The sequence below is a fragment of the Nerophis lumbriciformis genome, linkage group LG21 (assembly GCF_033978685.3).
Source record: "Nerophis lumbriciformis linkage group LG21, RoL_Nlum_v2.1, whole genome shotgun sequence".
Lineage (NCBI taxonomy): Eukaryota > Metazoa > Chordata > Actinopteri > Syngnathiformes > Syngnathidae > Nerophis > Nerophis lumbriciformis.
This window is the reverse complement of record NC_084568.2, coordinates 14,733,080-14,755,000: the sequence shown is the minus strand read 5'-3', so window position 1 is coordinate 14,755,000 and position 21,921 is coordinate 14,733,080. Positions and strand designations below refer to the sequence as shown.

General features: G+C 34.2%; 2 protein-coding genes across 9 annotated transcripts in view; both read right to left on the bottom strand.

Annotated features, from left to right (window-relative positions):
• Nucleotides 1-3,120, bottom strand: part of LOC133621072 (CUGBP Elav-like family member 3) — a 129,983-nt gene extending 126,863 nt beyond the window's left edge. For 3 of the 8 annotated variants that reach the window (XM_061982890.2, XM_072915552.1, XM_061982891.2), the window contains exon 1: nt 1-243. This exon is cut by the window's left edge and continues 674 nt beyond it. The gene's annotated coding sequence lies outside the window, so the exon portion shown is untranslated. Of the gene's footprint in view, nt 247-2,582; nt 2,693-2,721 lie in introns of those variants that run through there. The other 5 variants (XM_072915553.1, XM_072915554.1, XM_061982892.2 and 2 more) reach the window with 4 other exon arrangements.
• Nucleotides 3,121-10,692: 7,572 nt separating this feature from the next.
• adamtsl4 (ADAMTS-like 4) overlaps nt 10,693-21,921 on the bottom strand; it is a 139,634-nt gene continuing 128,405 nt past the window's right edge. The window contains exons 15-17 of the mRNA XM_061982899.1: nt 20,721-20,900; nt 17,051-17,198; nt 10,693-15,284 (exon numbers count right to left, since the gene is read on the bottom strand). Of these exons, the coding sequence (XP_061838883.1) occupies nt 15,154-15,284; nt 17,051-17,198; nt 20,721-20,900 (459 nt within the window). The 3' untranslated portion in view covers nt 10,693-15,153. The remainder of the gene's footprint in view (nt 15,285-17,050; nt 17,199-20,720; nt 20,901-21,921) is intronic.

Genomic DNA, 21,921 nt, shown 5'->3' with positions numbered 1-21,921 from the left:
AAGTATTGATATAATCCTCTTACAAAACAATTGTTTTTCCTATCAGAAAATGTGTTTACTTTTTATGGCAGGTCCTGAATCTGCATAACACCATTATCTATACTTTAAAAGGGGAACAGCACTTGTTTGGAATTGTTGCTTATCATTCACAATCCCTATGTAAGACAGTAGTTCTCAATTTTATATTTTAATTAGGGATGTCCGATAATGGCTTTTTGCCGATATCGTCCAACTCTTAATTACCGATACCGATATCAACCGATACCGATATATACAGTCGTGGAATTAACACATTACTATGCCTAATTTGGACAACCAGCTATGGTGAAGATAAGGTCCTTTTTTTTAAAAAATAAAAAAATAAAATAATAAATAAATTAAAACATTTTTCTGAATAAAAAAGAAAGTAAAACAATATAAAAACAGTTACATAGAAACTAGTAATGAATGAAAATGAGTAAAACTAACTGTTAAAGGTTAGTACTATTAGTGGACCAGCAGCACGCACAATCATGTGTGCTTACGGACTGTATCCCTTGCAGACTGTATTGATATATATTGATATATAATGTAGGAACCAGAATATTAATAACAGAAAGAAACAACCCTTCTGTGTGAATGAGTGGGGGAGGGAGATTTTCTGGGTTGGTGCACTAATTGTAAGTGTACCTTGTGTTTTTTATGTTGATTTAATTAAAAAAAAAAAAAAAAAAAAAAAAAAAAAATTTTTTTAAAATACCGATAATTAAAAAAAAAAAACGATACCGATAATTTCTGATATTACAATTTAAAGCATTTATCGGCCGATAATATCAGCAGGCCGATATTATCGGACATCTCTAATTTTAATGTTTAGTTGTTGTTTTTTAATCAAGATTGTTAAACTTAGACAAACTTTATTGATCCACAGGGGAAATTGTTCCACACAGTAGCTCAGTTACAAAGGATGGAAAGGATAATGCAGGTACGTAGTAGCAATATAAAATATAACATATATGAAATATTTCTACATATATACAGTATATAATATATACTGATTTATTATATTATATTTGTATGTAATATATACACAATATATAACAAATCCCAATTACCATGTACACTATTACAGTAACAGCTGCAGCAACAACAACAAAAAAGGGCAACATAAAATAAAGAGTTAGTGTCAAGATCATTCTTTACTAACATTAAAGATGCTATTAGGCTATTGCCTCTCAGGCCCCCCATAATAGCGTCTATCTTGACACATTCAGATAAATAAATAAATACATACATTAAAAATAAATAAGTTCCAAACAGGCTCTTTATATTAATATTTAGCAATATTTTAATATTTGGTAAACAACTAACTTGACACGAACTATCAAATAATTTGCTGTCACCATTGCATTCGAGCTCCCCTACAGGGGGGCGGGGGGGTTGGTTATTTATGCCTCATTAAACGTACACTTATTCAGCCTGTTGTTCACTATTCTTTATTTATGTTAAATTGCCTTTCAAATGTCTATTCTTGGTGTTGGCTTTTATCAAATAAATTCCCCCAAAAAATGCGACTTATACTCCAGTGCGACTTATACATCTTTTTTTCCTTCTTTATTATGCATTTTCGGCCGGTGCGACTTATACTCTCACAATATTATGTCAGACCCACTCGACATCCATTGCATTCGGTCTCCCCTAGAGGGGGGGTGGTTACCCACATATGCGGTCCTCTCCAAGGTTTCTCATAGTCATTCACATCGACGTCCCACTGGGGTGAGTTTTTCCTTGCCCTTATGTGGGCTCTGTACCGAGGATGTCGTTGTGGCTTGTGCAGCCCTTTGAGACACTTGTGATTTAGGGCTATATAAATAAACATTGATTGATTGATTGATTGATAATTGAGAACCACTGCTCTACAAGCATAAAAACAGACTTTTCACTGATATGTTATTTGTTGGCGTTTAATGAACTAGACCATCCATCCATCCATTTCTACCGCTTGTCCCTACCATTGCTTCCTAAATAGTTGTAATGTCCCTGTTCCCAACGAGGGCCCGCCCCCACTATTTGAAGCACTAGTGATCCAGGATGGGGCCGTGCCATGTGAACATTTGCAGACACTCCCTTGCCCGCCTCTCCATTGTTCCAGCCCGGAGCGCTGGCCTTGGTGCTGAAACTATACGCTTCCTGACTCCTGGGCCGGGCGCGCCCCCGACGACGACGGCGACGCGCGCGCACGCGCTCCCGAGGACTCCAGCTGCTCAAGCGAGAGGAAATCACGCACACGCCCACTCGTGACCAAATACGGAGGGGAGGGAGGGAGGATGTTGGCCTACTTTTTGCGCTCATTTGTGTTATTTCAATCAATGGGGGGGGGGTGTGTGTGAAAGGAGAGGACGCATATTTACTCCACGACAAACCTGACGTACACGCGTGGGCACGTGCAGGCACGCTGCGTGGTACAAAAAAAAGAAAAGACAAAAAAGAAAAAAGAGAGAGAGAGTCACAGGGTTCATGGTAATTTCCCCCCAAAAGGTCACCATCTGCCTGCCTTGCCTCAAACATCCCCCGCCACATACATCCACTACACGCACACGCACGTATATCACCACACCGAAGGCGTCTCCTGGCACCCGGCGGAGGCACGCTAAGGCGTGCACGCAGCGCCCCGAGGAGGTGGAGTGTGCACGCCACGGGAGACGTGGAGCCAAGGAGCAACACTCCCGAGTTTGCACGCACCAGCGAGGAAGAGGGAAGATCCACGTACGACCCACGAAGACGACGGACGTCAGTCCTGCCAAACACCTTGATTGCCTGCAGCTGCTGCTCTCAATTATGTTTTGTCACGCCCCGCCTTAAGGACCATTTTTTTTCACGCTCCCCTGAAGTTAATGTTGATTTTTTTGCAAGTATGAGTCAAGATAGTTATTTATTAACACTGAAGGTGCTATTGCCTCTCACGCCCCCCTTCCTCAGACAGCCCTAAGAAGCACTGCATCAAAGTACCTGTTAGGAACTCTTTAACAGCTGTTTTTTTAGGGGACATCATTTTTTTTCACGCCCCCCTAAGTGAATGTTTTATTTATTTTTCTGCATGAGTCCAGAAATAAGCTATTATGCTATTGCTTCTCATGCGCACCCCACATACATATCACGGCACCACCCCAATGGGACATAATTGTTTTTCACGCCCCCCCCTGAATTGAATGTTTATTTATATACCTGTATGTATATAGATATATGCTACTACGCTACTGCCTCTCACACCCCTCACATACATATCACGGCACCCCCCTGATGGGACATAATTGTTTTTCACGCCCCCCCCCTGAATTGAATGTTTATTTATATACCTGTATGTATATAGATATATGCTACTACGCTACTGCCTCTCACACCCCTGATGGGACATAAAAAATGTTCACGCCCCCCCCTTAAGTGAATGTTTATTTATTTATCTATATGTGTCCAGATGTACGCTACTGCCTCTCACGCCCCCTCCACCTCACATACTTATCACGGGACCCCCCTAATGGGACATAAAAGCATTTCACGCCCCCCCCCTTAAGTGAATGTTTATTTATTATCTGGATGTTTCCATATATACGCTACTGCCTCTCACGCCCCCTCCACCTCACATACATATCACGCCCCCCCCCCCCCGATTGGACATAATTTTTTTTCACGCCCCCCCTTTAAGTGAATGTTTATTTATTGATCTGTATGTGTCCAGATATACGCTATTACGCTACTGCCGCTCATGCCCCCCCCCCCACCCCCGCTCCATACATATCACGGGACCCCCCTAATGGAACATAAAAGCATTTCACGCCCCCCCCCTTAAGTGAATGTTTATTTATTATCTGGATGTTTCCATATATACGCTACTGCCTCTCACGCCCCCTCCACCTCACATATATATCACGGCACCCCCCCCCCCCCCCCGATTGGACATAATTTTTTTTCACGCCCCCCCCCCTTTAAGTGAATGTTTATTTATTGATCTGTATGTGTCCAGATATACGCTATTACGCTACTGCCTCTCATGCCCCCCCCACCCCCACTCCATACATATCACGGCACCCCCCTGATGGGATAGAAAAATGTTTTCATGCCCCCCAAAGTAAATCTTCATTTATTGATTTGTACGTGTCCAGATATACGCTACTGCCTCTCACGCCCCCTCCACCCCACATATATATCTCGGCACCCCCCCCATGGGACATCTTTTTTTTTTTTCCACGCCCCCCCCCCCCCATAAGTGAATGTTTATTTATTGATCTGTATGTGTCCAGATATACGCTATTACGCTATTTCCTCTCACGCCCCTCCCCCCCCTACTCCCACCCCACATACATATCAAGGCAGCCCCCCATGGAACATAATTTTTTTTCACGCCCCCTCTTAAGTGAATGTTTATTTATTGATCTATACCTGTATGTGTCCAGATATACGCTCTTACGCTATTGCCTCTCACGCCCCCCCCCTCCCACCCCACCTACATATCAAGGCAGCCCCCCCATGGGACATAAAAAAAATTTCACGCCCCCCCCTTAAATGAATGTTTATTTATCTGTATGTGTCCAGATACGTATATGCTATTACGCTACTGCCTCTCATCCCCCCCCCCCCACTCTCACCCCACATACATATCAAGGCAGCACCCCATGACATATTTTTTTCACGCCCCCCCTTAAGTGAATGTTTATTTATTTATCTGTATGTGTCCAGATATACGCTATTACACTACTGCCTCTCACGCGCCCCCCACCCCCCCACCCCACTCCCACCCCACATACGAATCAATAAAGTACTATCTATCTATATCAAGGCAGCCCCCCATGGAAACTACCTTTTTTTTTTTTTTTTCCAAAGTATTTCTATTGTCAGTTTTCGTAATACAAACGTATACACATAAAATAAAAATAAATGAATTAATAAATAAAATGTGAAAATAAAAATAATGAATGAAGAAGTTTTTTGCACAGATTATACAAACTATCCTTTTTTATGAGAAAAACAAAGTTGTATATTTGAGTGAAAAAATTCTCGATTTAAAAAAAAAAAGTGTATAAAGTCGTAATAGCAGGGAAATAAGGGCACATTTTTTCTAAAAGAGGTTTTATATCATCTTAATAAAACATTTATTTTAATGAAAATACAAATCGAAATCTTACAAAGTAAAAAATAAACAATTTATTTGAGAAAAGATATGTAGTCTTATGACAATAAATATCGGGGATTTTATAATTATTACTATTATTTTTAGAAATAAGTCTTATTGCGATAAGTCTTTTTCTTAATCAAGAAATGTGTTTTTTGCCAACAAAGGCCTAATATTTTGGAATTTTTTTTGGAGACAAATAAACATAAAAAAAAAAATCATCTATTTCAGGAAAAACAAACGTTATTAAGCATACTTTATTGATGGATGAAAAGAAAATGAAGTGTAGCTTATGAATATTTTGAGATACGAGCCCTTTCTCGACTATTTTTCCAAATAACCCACCCATCGTTGGCGTAGAAAACACCACAGCGAACCTGAAAAACTGCCCCCAAATCCGGTGTCTCGCTCGTTAGCATTAGCTAATGCTAGCAAGACAAATTAAATTTTCCAACCATGGGTCCAGAAGGTGTGTGTGAAGGACAGTGAGAGAAGAAGCAGATGATTTTCATTGAATTAAAGAAAGAAATCATCCAAAAACGTGACCGATAAAGGCTAGGTTTTTATAGAGGACATTTATCCATGAAAATATGGAGGAGCTGTTGATGGAGTATTTGACTGAGGAGGAGATACCGTAGACTTGAACATTGATATGAGTGTTCTTAACACACTGCAGATTTTTTAGTACTTAAGTAATTTTTTTTTAAGATAAAAAAAAAAAAAAGTTATTTGAGAAAAGTTAATTCATATTATATGATTATAGTCTAAATCATGAGAACAAAAAATGTGTTGTATTTTTCAAAAAACAAATAACTTTGGGGGGGAAAATAATTAAAAGGTTAAAAAATACGTAAAGTTGAGTAAAAAAAAAGACAATTTTACGAGTCTTGCATTTTTTTTTCTGTAAAAAAAGGTGAATTATAGGAAGAGGTTGAAATGTTACATGGAAAAGAGAATCCCACAAAAAAGATTAATTTATTTGAGGAAATAAGGTTTTTTAATAAAACAGAATGACTGTAATCTTAATAAAATAAAACCATTTTTAAAAATAAATACATTAAAATTAAATTAAATTAAAATCTAATGTATTTATTGTCAAATGAAAATAAAATATTAGGAGCCATGTTAAAGATGAGCAAAATGAAAAACCTTGTCAATAAACGAAATATAATTTTACTGCGTTTATATTCCCATTTTCTTTCCAGTGTCTTTTCTCTGTATGTTTGCAAACATGACATTTACTACGATAAGGACTGCAACAGGTAACGTGACGTATCAGTATTACCTTGCCAAATACAACTGATAAAAATGCGATAAAACAGATGAAAAATCATAATCTTATTAAACCAAGATGTTCGTCACCAAAAGTGTGGAATTTTGACTCAATGTCGCCATCCAGTGGACAATACACATAACAGCCTTTTTTAAAGGACACAATACACTCACTCATGATGAATTGTTTCACTTTTATTTAGCTGTCGCAATGTTTTGTGTCTCTGAGGGGAAAAAAACGTGTATTTATAGAAATAATAAATTCGAGTGGTAAAACAGGACAACAATAATAGATAATGTTTATTCAGTTCAAAAATATACGCGCCTGCTAACTTCAAAACATCTTATACACATCCAGATAAGAGCTGACAAATATACACAAACTTCAAAGTGTGTGTGTGAAAGGAGTACTCACACACATACAGTATATACATTTGGGATTAATATTTTTCATTTATAATATTTTATTTATTAGATTTGAGCCAATTGCATCGTTTTTAGGGGTGTCCCGATACAACTTTTTCACCATCATACCGATATTGGAGCCTTGAGTGTTGGCCAATTACGATATCAATCCGATACGGTATCAGCAGGAATCGTAGGACAAAACGATTAGTCACGCTTTCAAAGTGGAGTGTTAGTTTGTGTTTTAGCGACATCTGGTGGTCATAATAATTCATGACGTTAAGTTCATGACGCAGTCGAAATTTTGAAAGACTAAGTTTTTTTTTTTTTAAGTAGTATTTTACTACAAAGTTGTGTCATTGCAATGAAAAAGTAATATTTAAAGAAGAAAAAATATTTTCCCAATAAAAAAGTGTTAGTCTTACAAAAAGAAAACGATTTAAAAATAAAAAAAATAAAAATAAAAAAAATAAAAAGTTATATTTTTCAGAAAAACAAAAGTTCTTTTGGGGTGCGCAAATTCGTTCGTTTTTTGAGGAAAAAAAAGACCAAAATTCACAATTTTAGAGTACATTTTTTATGAATATGAAGTCGTAATCTTAGGAAAATAAAGGCATTTTTTTTCTCCATAAAAGTTTTTAATTTTTTTTTAAATCTTAAGAAAATATTTATTTGAAGAAAAATACAAATCGAAATCTTACAAAATATATATTTTCCTTAAAAGTCGGAATGTTCCGAAAATTTTTCCATAACATTTAATTTATTCTGAGAAAAAAAAAAAATAGTCCTATGACAATAATTATCTGGGATTTGTCAAAGTGGAGGTTACTTTGTGTTTTGGCGACACCTGGCGGTCATGATAATTCATGACGTTAAATTCATGACGCAGTCGAAATGTTGAAAGACAAAGTATTTTTTTAAAGAAGTATTTTACAAAGTTGTGCAACTGCAGTAAAAAAGTAATAATTAATGAAGACGTTTTTTTTCCCAATATAAAAGTCTTAATCTTACAGGAAGACACACTTTTTAATTTGTTGCATAAAATGTAGTATTTTTCAGAGAAAAAGTTTTTAGTTAAAATGTTTTTATTTATTAGAGGAAAAAATATATGTAGTCCTATGACAATAAGTATTTGGGATTTTCAAAGTGGAGTGTTAATTTGTGTTTTGGCGACACCTGATGGTCATGATAATTCATGACGTTAAATTCATGACGCAGTCGAAATGTTGAAGTATTTTTAAAGAAGTATTTTACTACAAAGTTGTGTCATTGCAATAAAAAAATCATAATCAATGGAAAAAAATCCACTAAAAAAAGGCTTAATCTTACAAGAAGGAAAATTATCTCCTTTTTTTTTTTTTTGACAAAAAAGGAATATTTTTCAGAGAAACAAAAGTAGATTTTGTTTTGGTAGTGCAAACAAAAAAAGAATAGTTATTTATTTTAAAGATTTAAAATGATTTTAAAGTCAAACTTTTATGAATATAAAGTCGTAATCTCAGGAAAATAAAGGCATATTAATTTTTTTTATAAAGGTTTTTTTTTTTAAATAAATCCTAATAAAATAATTATTTAAGGAAAATACAAATCGAAATCTTACAAAAATAATAGGAAACTTTTTCATCAAAAGTCGGAATCTTCTGAAAAAGTTCCATAACATTTAGACGGGGAAACAAACATTTTTAGTTAAAATGTATTTATTTTTTGGAGAAAAACATGTAGTCATATGACAATAAATATCTGGGATTTTCAAAATGGAGTGTTCATTTTTGTTTTGGCGACACCTGGTGGTCATGATAATTCATGACGTTAAGTTCACGACGCATTAAGTTGAATGATGCGGACACGTTTGATACTGGATACCTTCTAATACGCTTCTGCTATGGAGACTTTATACGTGTAAGTAATATGCACTAACTATAATTGTTCCATACTTTTAGACGGCAATGTCGTTCAATGAAGGACATGCATCACGTACGTCTAGCTTGTGTGCTAGTGTGTGCTTAGCTGTTGTGTAGCTGCTAGCTCCTAGTCGCCTATAATAGCCTGGCATGTTCACTTTTGTAAGTGATGACTAAAATAGAAGAAATTGTGGACATTTTAAATGCTTTGCACAACTGCGGGACTGCTTGTATCGCACATTTTACATACAAACACATTGTATCATCACATCCATTTTTTTTCCTGATATCGGACTGATATCCGATATCAATATTGTATTGGGACACCACTAATTGTTTCCTTCAAACCAGTAACGTGCGGTCAGGGGAGGCAGGTGTTTTTGTCTAAAAATAAATATTTTATATTTGTCCATTGAAAGGGGTTCAAATAGAAATTGCTGACTTGGCACATTTCCCAATAAAACCCTAGGATGAGGCTGCAAGCTGATCGCGCAATGCTTCACAAAATGCGTCCCCGGGAGGGACAAGCGGTAGGAAATGGATGGAAGGTGTATTTATTCCTACAGCCGGTGTAACGTGAAGTCATGAAGAGAAATGTCTGTAGTCTGGCTGACATTAAAGGGGAACTGCACTATTATTGGAATTGTGCCTATGGTTCACAATCATTATGACAAGAAAACAAATTTTTTTGTTCATTTTTGTTGCTTTCTAACATGTAAAAAGTAACTAGCAATGCAGCTAATCATTTCTACCGCTAAATCACTTTAAAAATGCATTGAAAAACCGCCAACAATACTCCATTTACGTAACCTGTATAATAACCAAACTGTAGAGACATTGTTATTGTAAGAGCGAACCCTGAGGAACTATTTTTGTAGCGTAGTAACACATGAACGTGCTACGGTATTGGCGAGAAAAAGCTAACTACAAGAGATAAACTAGCTTCCACGTCAGCGCGAAACGTGTTGGAGTTTGTAATGCACAAAACAATGCAATAGAACACCAATTTGTACTTAATGGAAAACATGAACAATAATATTATTATAAAGTATTATTTCACCTTTTGTTTGTACACAGCTGAGCTAGCCAGAGAGTGTATGTACTGTAGTTGTAAAAACACAAATGGTGTGCTGTGTGTATCATGATCCATATTGTAGTGACTCACTCGATGGACAGTTGTCTGTTTGGTCCAGCTGGCCGGGGACATATTTTCCGCTTTATTTGGGTAAGCACTCCATTTATGTCGAAAACGCAAAGCGTGGCGTGCTGCGTGTATCATGATCGACATTAAAGTGACTCATTCCATAGACCAGGGGTCCCCAAACTTTTTGACTGGAGGGCCGCATTGGGTTAAAAAAATTTGGCCGGGGGCCAATCTGTGTATATATACATACACACACACACACACACACACACACATATATATATATATATATATATATATATACGTATGTATATATATATATATATATACACACACACATATATATATATATATATATATATATATACATATATATATATATATATATATATATATATATATACACACATATATATATATACACACACACATATATATATATATATATATATATATATATATATATATGTCTGATCGCGCTTGGAATATATATATATATATATATATATATATATATATATATATATATATGTCTGATCGCGCTTGGAATATATATATATATATATATATATATATATATATATATATATATATATATATATATATATATATATATTCCGAGCACGATGATGTCACGTTATCGATGGGAAAATGCAGTTTTAGACAATATGATTTGCCGTTTTAGACAATATGATTTGCCTATTGTCTAAAACTGCATTTTCCCATCGATAACGTGACATCATCGCTCGAATTATATATATATATATATATATATAAATATATATATATATATTCCGAGCGCGATGATGTCACATTATCGATGGGAATATATATATATATATATATATATAGTTTTAGACAATATGATTTGCCTGAGCGGCGAGGAGACACCGAGAGTAACAAGCGGAAGAAAATGGATTCGAAATGACAGATTAAAAAATAAGTAAATAAAAAATTTGAATTTTTTTTTAAAAACTTGGGACTTCCTGTAGGCCGAATTTTGGACGCTGGCGGGCCGGATCCGGTAGTTTGGGGACCCCTGCCATAGACAGTTGTTTGTCTTCTGGGGATGTTTCCTGTTGATTTTGGGTAAGTAATCCATTTATGTCAAAATAGCTTGGCTCCAAGTTCCATATTTATAGTGTCAAAGTCGCTTTCATCTCCCTCTCTCGGCTTCCGTCTGCTCCCTTTATGCTGGCTTCTATAAGCAGCAGTATACTTAGCTAGGTTGTAGATCATAATGTATCCAAAAATAGTCATCTTTGTTGTCTGTTAGCAAGTCTGCCATGATTAGAAAACGCGCGTGTGTTTGATCCCGGAAGTCGGAAGTGCGCTGCTACGGAAACAGAAATTAATGCGCGGAAGAAATGATTAAAATGATCAAAATACGGTAAATATTGAATATGTTACATATTGTTATGAAGGTGTGTGTTACTACATTATATATATACACTTGCAGTGTGTATATAAAACTTTAATGGAGGCTTTGAAGGCTACAACACTAACTTCCATTAGTCGCATCTATCAAGTGTTTTTTTTTTTTACCATCTTTAAAATTCTAAAAAAAAGAAAAGAAAAAAAAAAGACATGTGTGGTCATGTTTTGCATAATAATTGTGAACAATAGGAACAAAAAGGGTGCAGTTCCCCTTTAAAGGGGTGAAACATGAAACAGAACAGGGGTGTCCAAAACTGACAAATGAAAGCACGCTTGGGCCACTTTGATATTTATCATTTCCAAAACGACCATTTGGGGCTCCCCTCAATTTAGGTGACTGTAAAGGTCCTATGCACCCAAACGGGTCCCAGTCATTGAAGTTAAATATAAGTCATGTATTCTTTATTTTTTTAACTTTCAACATTACAATATCTATAGATCAACATCAGATCTACCCAGTGACAAAACTTGAATTATTTTTTAATGGTTTATCAGGCACGCGAACAGGTTTTACTCGGCCCGCGGGATGAGTTTGCTAAGTATAAAAATGAGCCGAAATTTTTTAATGAAACAAACTGCTGTTCTAAATGTGTCCACTAGATGTCGCAATAGCAATTCTTTGTAGATGATGCTACATATGTAAAAAAAAAAAACCCCACATGATATTAGTGCAACAGTAGAGGAAAATGATCAAACATAAATAACATCCTGTAATTTTATCTTGATAGATTGAAAATCAACACCAATGAGTTGACTGATGAACATTATCACATCATTTAAGACAAATAAAGATAGAATACTATTAACCGCAACATGTAAGTGTAAAAAAAAAACCAACAACATTATGATTTGTACAATTTCAGAATGTGCTTGTTCTATTTTTAAACAGAGAAAACGATCTGAAGTTGTCTTTATTTTGAAGTTATCGTGCCGTGATTTTACCAGTCATGCCCGCTTGGGAGTAGATTTTTCTCCACCCCATTTTCTCCACCCCTGGTTTATGCCCTTTTTGTTAAAGAACATTTTGTGGCAAAAACACAAAACATCCAATACCCCCCAAAATGCTCAAAGTGGAATATTTGATGTGAAGCAATTGGAGCCTTCAATATGTCAATAATTCATAACCTTGATTTTGATTCATTATTCATTTTTGAACAAGTTCATGATAAAAACTCACTCATAAAATTGTTGGAAATAAGTCATACATCAATATTAAAGATGTCCGATAATATGAGACTGCCGATATTATCGGCCGATAAATGCTTTAAAATGTAATATCGGAAATTATCGGTATCTGTTTCAAAAAGTAAAATGTATGACTTTTTAAAACGCCGCTGTACGGAGTGGTACACGGACGTAGGGAGAAGTACAGAGCAGTTGCGTCGCCCAGTCTTGCCAACCCTCCCGATTTTCCCGGGAGACTCCCGAATTTCAGTGCCCCTCCCGAAAATCTCCCGGGGCAACCATTCTCCCGATTTCCCCCCAGACAACAATATTGGGGGCGTGCCTTAAAGGCACTGCCTTTGCGTGCCGGCCCAATCACATAATATCTACGGCTTTTCACACACACAAGTGAATGCAAGTCATACTTGGTCAACAGCCATACAGGTCACACTGAGGGTGGCCGTACAAACAACTTTAACACTGTTACAAATATGCGCCACACTGTGAACCCACACCAAACAAGAATGACAAACACATTTCGGGAGAACATCCGCACCGTAACACAACAGAACAAATACCCAGAACCCCTTGCAGCACTAACTCTTCCGGGACGCTACAATATACACCCTGAATTGGTAATTAAGAGTTGGACAATATCGGAATATCGGCAAAAAAGCCATTATCGGACATCTCTAATCAATATATATGATTTTTTACTTGCAACTTCAGATCAGATTATACGTTTTTATTATGTTTTTGAGCAATGCCAGTTTTAAATGTAAAAACAGCTTTGTGTTATTTAAGTCAACACTGCGACTTTTTCTCGTTACATTTCAGCTGTTTGCTCTTTTATTCCACTTTGTATGCTTTTCCTTTGTAATATTTTTCAATTGTAGGGATGGGTTCCAAATCCGGTACTTTAATTTGGGGCACTGACTGAATCCCGCCGGTCCTACCGGGCACCGATTGACGTAAAATCCAACGGTGCCATGTTGCCGGCACCCGGGTTGGGCGTGACGTCACAACCGTTTTTTCCGACTGCGGCACTTGGCGATCACTCCAGCAGCACTGAGAGCGGACTCCGCCAAACTTGTTGCAATTCTCGATGCCAACAAAGCAACGGACTCCAAAAATGCCCCAACGTGAGTAAAGTTCCACATTTAAAAAAAAACGAGCTGGCTTGATGCTAATACTCATTGGCTTTGCTATTGATTAGCATTAGCGATTTTACATGGCGATTTTAAATTATGTTAATGAAAACTACAACGAATACTCGCATCACAATCAAACAGCTGGCGCGTGATAATCACAATACTTACAGTATTAACACTTTGTACGGCGCAACAAAAAAACACACTATAAACTATACACTACTGCCATCTAACGTCTTGGACTTGCAACTGTATTTACAACTTCATGTCATACTTGCAAATGATAATAAAAGAAGATGTAACAACTGGACAAGTGTTATCATCATCAGCTCATTTTTAAATGTTGCAATAAAAATGGGATTTAAATAAAATCAAAAACAATTTATATTTATTAACACACACTAAAGTATCAAAAATTGCTACCGTTAACGTGAACACTACCCATCTATACCCGCGGGACGATAAAAAATGAGCTCGGGCCGCACTTTGGACACCCCTGCTGCAGACTTATAATAGTGTAATTATTATCACACTCTAACTACTCTATGTAATTCATGTGTCGTAATGGCCTACTCACGTGTGTTAATATCCTGCTTCCTTCTGCCTATATTTGGTCACTTCCTGCCACACTCACCACATTACTGTACTTTGGTGGTTTTGAACAAACTGTACTGAACTTAGGGCAAAGGGAACTTTTTTTTTCTTTTTTTTTTGGCAAACAAACATGGAGAGTCGTCGCGCGTCAAGCCAATGTGGCTGAATGAAGGAATACTGTACCGACAGTACTGTGGACCTAGTCTGCTAGGTCCTTGCGCACACTTTGTGCCTCGTTTCAGAGTGAGTGGTGTGCATTTGAATTGCGATTCTTATTCATCCCGATTCTAAATCGATTCATCCTTTTCGAAAAATATATATTTAAACTAAAAAACTATTTTTAAAAATACATTTGTCGGCATCTCAGGGCCACCAGAATGAGCTTTTCTAACCTGTACCTGTTTTGAAAAAGCTTCATTATAATTATTACACCAAAGAATACAGTGATTCTCAAACTAGTGGTAGCCAAAGAGTCACTTATTTAAGTATTCAAACACAGTGTTACTGTTCAAAATGTGTGGCCAAAAATATTAAATATAATTGCCTTGTTTTTGATGATTACTTAGGCCCACTACGCTACTGTGTTTTGATGTTGGTCATTATGGTGGTACTTGGAGAGAAAAGTGTTTTTTGAGGTTGCACTTGGTGAAAAAAACATTGGGATAATACATTGAGCGAATCGGTTTGAATCAAGACTCGTGCTGAATCGAATCTTCACCCCAGGAATCGTTCAGTGCCCCCAAGAGTCCCACCCCCTGGTGTGCGTGACACGCCTCCCCCTGTGAGATCCCGGAAGGTGAGGAGGACTCTCTCGAAAGCGATGAGGAAGGAGGTCGGGTCTCACCTGACACGCTGTAAAAAATGTTCACACCTGGAAGAGAGGGACTGAATGCGAGACAGGCGCTCTTTACTCTGCCCCGCGCGACCTTTGACCTCCGGTCAGTGTCTCTTTGCCCGCTGGGCGCTGTGCGTGCACGAGGCGCAGCACACGCTCTTGTAGTAGGAGTAGACGCAGAGTCGGGCCTGCACCACCATCACGCAGTTGTGCCGGCGGTCCCTGCAGTTCTCGTCTGGTCGGGGCGACAAAGAATATGTACAGTGTGCGTGAATGGACAGACAACAAAGCAGTGTGTGTGTGTGTGTGTGAATGGAGAAGCAGTTGTCAAGGTGATGCGAGTGTGTGGAGAGAGAGACACATGTTTACATTTGCGTTGATGTGTGTCGTATCGATTACTAACATTTTGGTATCGTGACAACTTTCTGCGTTTGTAAATACACAGAAATATGTTTACATTATGTTCGTAAGTGAAAGGAGAGCCAGATCTTTACGTTTTGTGTACCATATACGTGAACAGGCAGATGTTCACACTACACGTGTATGTGAATGGACATACAGTATATCTACAATATAGATGAATGGCCATACAGTATATTTACAATGTGTGTATGTGAATGCAGATACAGTATATTTACAATATATGTGACTGGACGTTCAGTATGTAAACAATGCATATGTGAATGGACATACAGTATATCTACAATATATGCGAATGGACATAAAACGTATATTTACAATATATGTTTATGTGAATGGACATACAGTATATTTACAATATATGTGTATGTGAATGGACATACAGTACACTTACAATATATATGTATGTGAATGGACATACAGTATATTTACAATATACAGTATGTGTTTGTGAATGGACATACAGTATATTTACACTATTTGATTGTGAATGTAAAAACAGTATATTTACAATGTGTGTGTTTGTGAATGGACATATATTATAGTTAAAATATACATAAAGTATATTTACAATATATTTACATGCCTATACAATATATAATACATGAATATGTGAATGGACATACAATATACAATATATAATACATGAATATGTGAATGGACATACAATATACAGTATGTGAATACACATACAGCATATAAACAATGCGTATGTGAATGGACATTTCGTATATATACATTTTTTGTGAATGGACACATAGAACATAAACAATATGCGTATGTGAACTAAAAAAGTATACTTACAAATAATCTTTATGTAAATGGACATATGGTATATTTAAAATATGTATATGTGACTGGACATACAGTATATTTACAATATACGTTTATGTACGTGAATTACACAATGTGCACAATAAATGTGATATGTGAATCGACATACAGTATATTTACAATATGTGTATGCAAATGGACATACAGTATATTTTACAATGTACAGTATGTGAATAGACATACATTGTATATACAATTTGTGTATGTGAATGGACATACAGTATATATACAATACGTGTATGTGAACGTACATACAGTATATTTACAATAAGTGTATGTGAATGGACACAGTATATTTACAGTACGTGTATGGACATACAGTATAGTTTCCTAATGTGAATGTGAATGGACATACAGTACATTTACATTATGTGTGTGGGAATGTTAGCAAGAAGTTTCCATTTTGTGAGTAATATTGTGTGCGTGAATAGACAACAGCTACTTACATTATGCATGTGAGAATAAAAACACAAAAGGTTTAGATCAGGTGTGTGTGTGAATGAATGTGTGTGGATGGACACACAAAAGTAAACACGAATACGTGAATGGACACACAAAAGGACAAAGATGTTTACATCGTGTGTGTGTGAATATGACTGAACAGTTATTTATAAGACGTGTACATGAATGGACCTACACATGTCTACACAAGGTGCGTGTATGTGGAAGGACAGTTTACATGTTGTGTGTATGTGAATGGACATACATTTGTCCATATCAATGTTGTGTGCTAGCATGCAAACCCACCTGTGACGTGTGGGCTGCAAGGTGAGATGTTGCAGGTCTGTTCCTGTTCTGGCCTCACGTGGGCGTCACAGTTGGGAGCGTGCTTCCTGTCTGGCGTCAGGCAGCGCACCTCCCTCATCTGGAGACCCTTCCCACACGAGCGCGAGCACTGACACCAACAAAAGCCTGGTCAATTAATGCTGCACATTGATGCTGATGCTAATAAGAAGTATTAACTGGGAAAATAACACTGCTGTTTGTGCTACAACATGTTTTACTATTACACCAATATACTGTAGTTTGTATGTTAATAACATTGTATAGTTTTTATGTCTTGTCCAAGGGTGTACCCCGCCTTCCACCCGAATGCAACTGAGATAGGCTCCAGCGACCCCAAAAGGGACAAGCTGTAGAAAATGGATGGATGGATGTAATTAACGTGTTATTATTCATAACCAGACCACCCCCACCTTGTCAAAAGCTCCCCAAACTTTTGTGCCGCTAATTTTTTTGGTCGAACTATTAATAGTTTTTATGTTGCGGGGCCGGTTATGAATGGTAACACATTAATAACATAAAACGTATATAGTTAATAACATAAAACTTCAATAACATAAAAACTATAAAATGTTAATAACATAAAACCCATACAGTTAACATAAAAACTATAAAACGTTAATAACATAAAAACTATAAAATGTTAACATAAAACCTATAAAATGTTAATAAACTATAAAATGTTAATAACATAAAAACTATAAAATGTTAATAACATAAAACCTATAAAATGTTAATAACATAAAACCTATATAGTTAACATATAAACTATAAAACGTTAATAACATAAAAACTACGAAACGTTAATAACATAAAAACTATATAGCTAATAACATAAAACCTATATAGCTAACATAAAAACTATCAAACATTAATAACATAAAAACTATATAGTTAATAACATAAAAACTATATAGTTAATAACATAAAAACTATAAAACATTAATAACATAAAAGCTGTATAGCTAACATAAAAACTATCAAACGTTAACATAAAAACTATATAGTTAATAACATAAAAACTATAAAACACTAAGAACATAAAACCTATATAGCTAACATAAAAACTATCAAACGTTAATAACATAAAAACTATATAGTTAATAACAAAAAAACTATAAAACATTAATAACATAAAACCTATATAGCTAACATAAAAACTATCAAACGTTAATAACATAAAAACTATATAGTTAATGAGGAACTATATAGTTAATAACATAAAAACTATAAAACATTAATAACATAAAACCTATATAGCAAACATAAAAACTATCAAACCTTAATAACATAAAAACTATATAGTTAATAACATAAAAACTATAAAACATTAATAACATAAAACCTATATAGCTAACATAAAAACTATCAAACGTTAATAACATAAAAACTATATAGTTAATAACATAAAAACTATAAAACATTAATAACATAAAACCTATATAGCTAACATAAAAACTATCAAACGTTAACAACATAAAAACTATACAGTTAATAACATAAAAACTATATAGTTAGTAACATAAAAACTATAAAACATTAATAACATAAAACCTATATAGCTAACATAAAAACTATCAAACGTTAATAACATAAAAACTATATAGTTAATAACATAAAAACTATAAAACATTAATAACATAAAACCTATATAGCTAACATAAAAACTATCAAATGTTAATATCATAAAAACTATATAGTTAATAACATAAAAACTATAAAACATTAATAACATAAAAGCTGTATAGCTAACATAAAAACTATCAAACGTTAATAACATAAAAACTATATAGTTAATAACATAAAAACTATATAGTTAATAACATAAAAACTATAAAACATTAACATAAAACCTATATAGCTAACATAAAAACTATCAAACGTTAATAACATATTAACTATATAGTTAATAACATAAAAACTATATAGTTAATAACAAAAAACTATAAAACATTAATAACATAAAACCTATATAGCTAACATAAAAACTATCAAACGTTAATAACATAAAAACTATATAGTTAATAACATAAAAACTATAAAACATTAATAACATAAAACCTATATAGCTAACATAAAAACTATCAAATGTTAATATCATAAAAACTATATAGTTAATAACATAAAAACTATAAAACATTAATAACATAAAAGCTGTATAGCTAACATAAAAACTATCAAACGTTAATAACATAAAAACTATATAGTTAATAACATAAAAACTATATAGTTAATAACATAAAAACTATAAAACATTAAGAACATAAAACCTATATAGCTAACATAAAAACTATCAAACGTTAATAACATAAAAACTATATAGTTAATAACATAAAAACTATATAGTTAATAACAAAAAACTATAAAACATTAATAACATAAAACCTATATAGCTAACATAAAAACTATATAGTTAATGAGGAACTATATAGTTAATAACATAAAACCTATAAAACATTAATAACATAAAACCTATATAGCAAACATAAAAACTATCAAACCTTAATAACATAAAAACTATATAGTTAATAACATAAAAACTATAAAACATTAATAACATAAAACCTATATAGCTAACATAAAAACTATCAAACGTTAACAACATAAAAACTATACAGTTAATAACATAAAAACTATATAGTTATTAACATAAAAACTATAAAACATTAATAACATAAAACCTATATAGCAAACATAAAAACTATCAAACCTTAATAACATAAAAACTATATAGTTAATAACATAAAAACTATATAGTTAACATAAAAACTATAAAACATTAATAACATAAAACCTATATAGCTAACATAAAAACTATCAAACGTTAATAACATAAAAACTATATAGTTAATAACATAAAAACTATAAAACATTAATAACATAAAACCTATATAGCTAACATAAAAACTATCAAATGTTAATATCATAAAAACTATACAGTTAATAACATAAAAACTATATAGTTAATAACATAAAAACTATAAAACAATAACATAAAACCTATATAGCTAACATAAAAACGATTAAACGTTAATATCATAAAAACTATAATAATTAAATAGCACATACCAGCACAAACGTACCATGGTTATGAATAATGAAATGTGAATAACGTAATAATAAAAGTTAACATGAAAAATTTAAAAAGTTAGCATAAAAATGAAGTGTCTTGCTCAAGGACACAACGGACATGACGAGGTTGGTAGAAGGTGGGGATCGAACCAGGAACCCTCAGGTTGCTGGCATGGCCACTCTCCCAATGCGCCACGCCGTCCTCAACAATTATAACAATTTTATAACAATTTTAAAACATTAATAACATTAAACTATATTAGTTGGACAAAGCTGGATGACATCACAAGTCAGAAAATGTATTTCAGAATAAGTAAAAAAAAAAAAAGGTAACGACACAAAGCAACATTTTACAGCATTTAACAAATGTCAGGGTTACTATAATATTTTCCATTATAACAACTTCACACACGCACCAGAAGAAAACTGAAATGTATATTCAGTAAGAAGACATGATGGACATTTTGACTGATATTAGTTGGGGCCAGGAAAACTGGGACTGACATGTTTTCTAGAATACTGCAATACTACCGTACAACGAATATCGTTGAAGAATACTTACTGCACTCCACTCTGTAGTGAACCACTGCGATTGACACGCTCCCATCTCACACTCCTGCACAGCTGAGGGTTTGTCCATCTGAACACATTCCGCAGACGGGACCACCGTGAAATCGTTCCCGCTCCTCTGGACACAAATTACTTCTCTTCGCTGAGTTCCATTTCCACACGGGACGTTGCACTGGAACAAGAACAGCGCTTGGTCATGAAGTGGGACGTGGAATACGCGCCCTTTTGTTCCCGAGTGGCATTGTAGTAAAACTTGGTCATGTCCACATAACCCAAACTAGCAATTAAAGATGTGACATTCGCGAATGAATCTGGTCTTTTGAACAGCTCTTTTAAATCAACCATGAGATCCGAGTCCCAGTTGTTTCTTGCACAACTGAACTAGAAAATGAGTCAGAGTTAAAGGAAGCTGAGCAGCATAAGGATTACATTTTTTTTAAATTCAAAAATATAAATATATATATATATATATATATTAATACATGTAAATATACATATATATATATACACACACCTATATACATGTATAAATATATACATGTACATATATTTATACACATACACATTTATACATATGTATATATATATACATATATACACATATATTTACATATATAACACCTATATACATAGATACACTCATATATACATGTACATACATACATATATACACACATATAAACACCTATATACGTACAGTATATATACACTCATACATAGATGTACATATATACATTTACACATCTACATATATACATCAATAAACATATATATACATATACACATGCATATGTATATATGCATACACATATGCATATAAAATATCTTGTGTGGTTGCCATACACATTTTTTTATTTTTTTTTACAAAAAAGGCATAAAACTAATCAATAAAAAATACAATAATAATAATAAAAACGTATAATTGATGGATAGATTTGAAGTTGAAAGTAAATAAAAAAATCAACACTTATTTTTAATACTTTTATGAGTTGGGTCCTTTTGGATCCCCAATATATTTAGTGGGACTATTTTTTTTACTCTAAAATCAATGTTGTTGTGAATTATTGCCCCATTTAAAGCCTAATTGACTTTACATCAAATATTCCACTTTGAAATATTTTTTGGGGAAAATATTGCATATTTTGTGTTTTTGCCATAAAAAACAAAGTTTCTTTTTGACAAAAAAGGGCACA